The 3015-nt window shown below is 33.7% G+C and overlaps 1 protein-coding gene across 1 annotated transcript in view; it reads right to left on the reverse strand.

Annotated features, from left to right (window-relative positions):
* The window catches only part of ABCA5 (ATP-binding cassette, sub-family A (ABC1), member 5), a 126609-nt gene that overhangs the window by 6135 nt on the left and 117459 nt on the right, over positions 1 to 3015 (reverse strand). Inside the window, exons 20-21 of the mRNA XM_012662226.1 lie at positions 1640 to 1759; positions 100 to 249 (exon numbers count right to left, since the gene is read on the reverse strand). Of these exons, the coding sequence (XP_012517680.1) occupies positions 100 to 249; positions 1640 to 1759 (270 nt within the window). The remainder of the gene's footprint in view (positions 1 to 99; positions 250 to 1639; positions 1760 to 3015) is intronic.

Genomic DNA, 3015 nt, shown 5'->3' on the forward strand with positions numbered 1-3015 from the left:
TATGAATGAAAAAATAATTTTTCTCTTAATCTTTAATATAATAACCTTTTATGATTATTGCTCTATAAAGAAATACAAATACATTTTAAAAGAGTTTACCTTTCCTGGCGGCTCGCATTTGGGAAAATATACTGAATTTCTCTTTGAAGACGGTCTATTTCTAGGTTTTCTATCCAGTCCTTTAATTTAATTTCCAAAAAGTAGCCTTTTCCAAATTTACTCTTTAAATGCTGTACTGTCCCAATGCATCTGAAGTAATTTTTAAAAGAAAGATAAAAAATGACTTGATAGTTTCAAAGAATAATTTCTCACTTAAATCTCTACCATTTTCTAAAAATATACTTTTACATTTACAGAGAGGTTGCAAAGATAACACAGTATGCCCACACATTCCTCATTCAGTTTCAGTTTTCCTAATATTCTCATCTTCTATTACCATGATACAATTGTCAAAAGTGAGAAACTGGCAGGGTGCAGTGGCTCACGCCTGTAATCCTAGCATTCTGGGAGGCCGAGGCCAAAGGATCACTTGAGATCGGGAGTTCGAGACCAGCCTGAGCAACAGTGAGACCCTGTTTCTACTAAAAATGGAAACAAAAAATTAGCTGGGCATGGTGGTGCATGCCTGTAGTCCCACCTACTCGGGAGGCTGAGGCAGGAGGATCACTTGAGCCCAGAAGTTTGAGGTTCCTATGAACTAGGCTGACGCTACAGCACTCTAGCCTGCGCAACAGAGTGATACTCTATCTCAAAAAAAAAGAAAAAACTAAACTCCAGACTTTATTTGGATTTCACCAGTTTTCCACTGGTGTCCATTTTCTGTTCCAGGATCTATACCACATTGCCCTTAGTTGTCATGCCTTGGTCTCCAGTGGTAGGTAATAGTTTCTTACTCTTTCCTTCTTTTTCATGATTTTGATGGTTTTGAGAAGTACTGGTCAGACGTTTTGGTAGAATGTCCCTCGATTTGGGTTAGTCTGATGTTTTTCTCATTAGACTTGGGTTATAGATTTTGGAAAGAATACCAAACAGCTGAAGTACCCTTCTCATCACATCATATCAGGCAGTACATGGTATCTATACAACAGTGCTTAAAGTATTAATAGTATTTGTCAGGTTTCTCAACTATAAAGTTATTATTTTCCTTTCTGTACTCTATTCTTTAGAAGAGATTAGCTAAATTCAGCCCAAACTTGGGTGGTGGGAGATTAAGCTTTCCCTCCTGGAGGGGGTAATATCTACATATATTATTTGGAATTGTTCTGTAAAGAAGATTTGCCTCTTCTCCCACATTTATCTATTTAATCATTTCTTTAAGTATTAACTCATATATTTATTTTATACTTTGTGTTATAATCCAATATCTAATGCCTAACAATTTTTTAAAATAATATCATACCTAAAAATGATATTCCAAGTTACTGAAATATTAAATCAATTTCAAATTCAAAGTAGCCAGGCACATTTTAGAAAAACTTGACATATGTCCAAGTAATTCTATAGAAAGCTAACTGATTCAAAAACTCAAAAAAAAAAAAATTTTAACATTTAAATTAATACATAGTACTATAAATAAGTTTTTGAAATTGACGACATTTGAAATCTCCTTCCCTAAATGGCATGCTGTTTAGACATTTACCTTAACTGTCCAGACACCATGATAGCCACTCGGTCACAGACAGCCTCTGCCTCCTCCATATAATGAGTGGTTAGAATAGCAGCTCGCTTTTTATTTTTAAATGCAGTTCGAATTGCTCTCCTATAGAACATAAATAAAATAAAAAGAGAGGAACAGGAAAACATGTTTGTTAATGAAAATATTGGGTTTTTTAAAATCCAACTATTTGGTTAATTTGGTTAATTAAAACTTACTAAATACCAATTGCTGTGGTTATTATATCCTGCCCAACTATGATTTTCTATTCTAATTTATTTTCCCTTCATTTTGAAAGCTTGTCAAACGGAAAGAAATTCCATGATTTCAAATGTTTATATAGGTAAAAATTATGATAAACAATGAATTACAAAAATTGATATCTTCTCATGTTATAACAAAAATAGCCATGGAATCAAAAGGAAACTTTGACATGCCTCCAAACCAAACCTTATACTTTATAGACATAGAAATCAAGGCTCAAAGAATTGTTCAACTAATTAGTACTTGAAATTATAGTCATGCACCATAATGACATTTCAGCTAACAATGGACTACATATACAATGGTGGTCCCAAAAGATTATAACATTGTATTTTTACCTTTTCTATGTTTCTATCTGTACCTTTTCTATGTTTAAATACACAAATACTTACCATTGTGACACAACTGCCTACAGTATTCAGTATAGTAACATGTTGTACAGGTTCATAGCCAAGGGGCAATAGGCTATACCATATAGCCTAGGTATGTACTAGGCTAGACCATCTAGGTTTTTTAAAGTATACTTTCTGATGTTTGCTCAACAACGAAATCCACTGACGCATTTCTCAGAACATATCCTTGTCACTGGGCGACCCATGACTGTACTACAAACAGTTCTAACATAAATTCAAGACATTATAATGAGAAATAATTTATATGTTAAATGACTAGGGAAAAACCTTTTAAAAACTATTTGGACAGCAGAACTCTTTGTTGTAATAATTACCCATATCCTTATTTCTGTTCTGGAATATATAAAATATATATAAAATATATATAGTTAGAGACACACACACACACACAGGTCCCGCACACACAACAAGCATTTATTATGAGGACTGGCTCACACAGTTATGGAAGCTGAGTCTCAAGATCTGAGTCGGCACAGCGAGCTGGAGACCCAGGAAAGCCATTGGTGTAGTTCCAGTCTGAGGAACTATAAAAGGAATTATAAAAATAATATAATTTATAATAAAATAATATGTGTTTAAATATGAAAATACTCCAACGCAACTACACTAGAAGACAAAACAAGCTAGTCAGACAAGCTTGCACCTAAATGTGGAATTAGCTAAAATTCTGATGATTCAGGTAGG

This window comes from Propithecus coquereli, unplaced genomic scaffold, assembly GCF_000956105.1.
Source record: "Propithecus coquereli isolate 6110/MARCELLA unplaced genomic scaffold, Pcoq_1.0 Scaffold76, whole genome shotgun sequence".
NCBI lineage: Eukaryota > Metazoa > Chordata > Mammalia > Primates > Indriidae > Propithecus > Propithecus coquereli.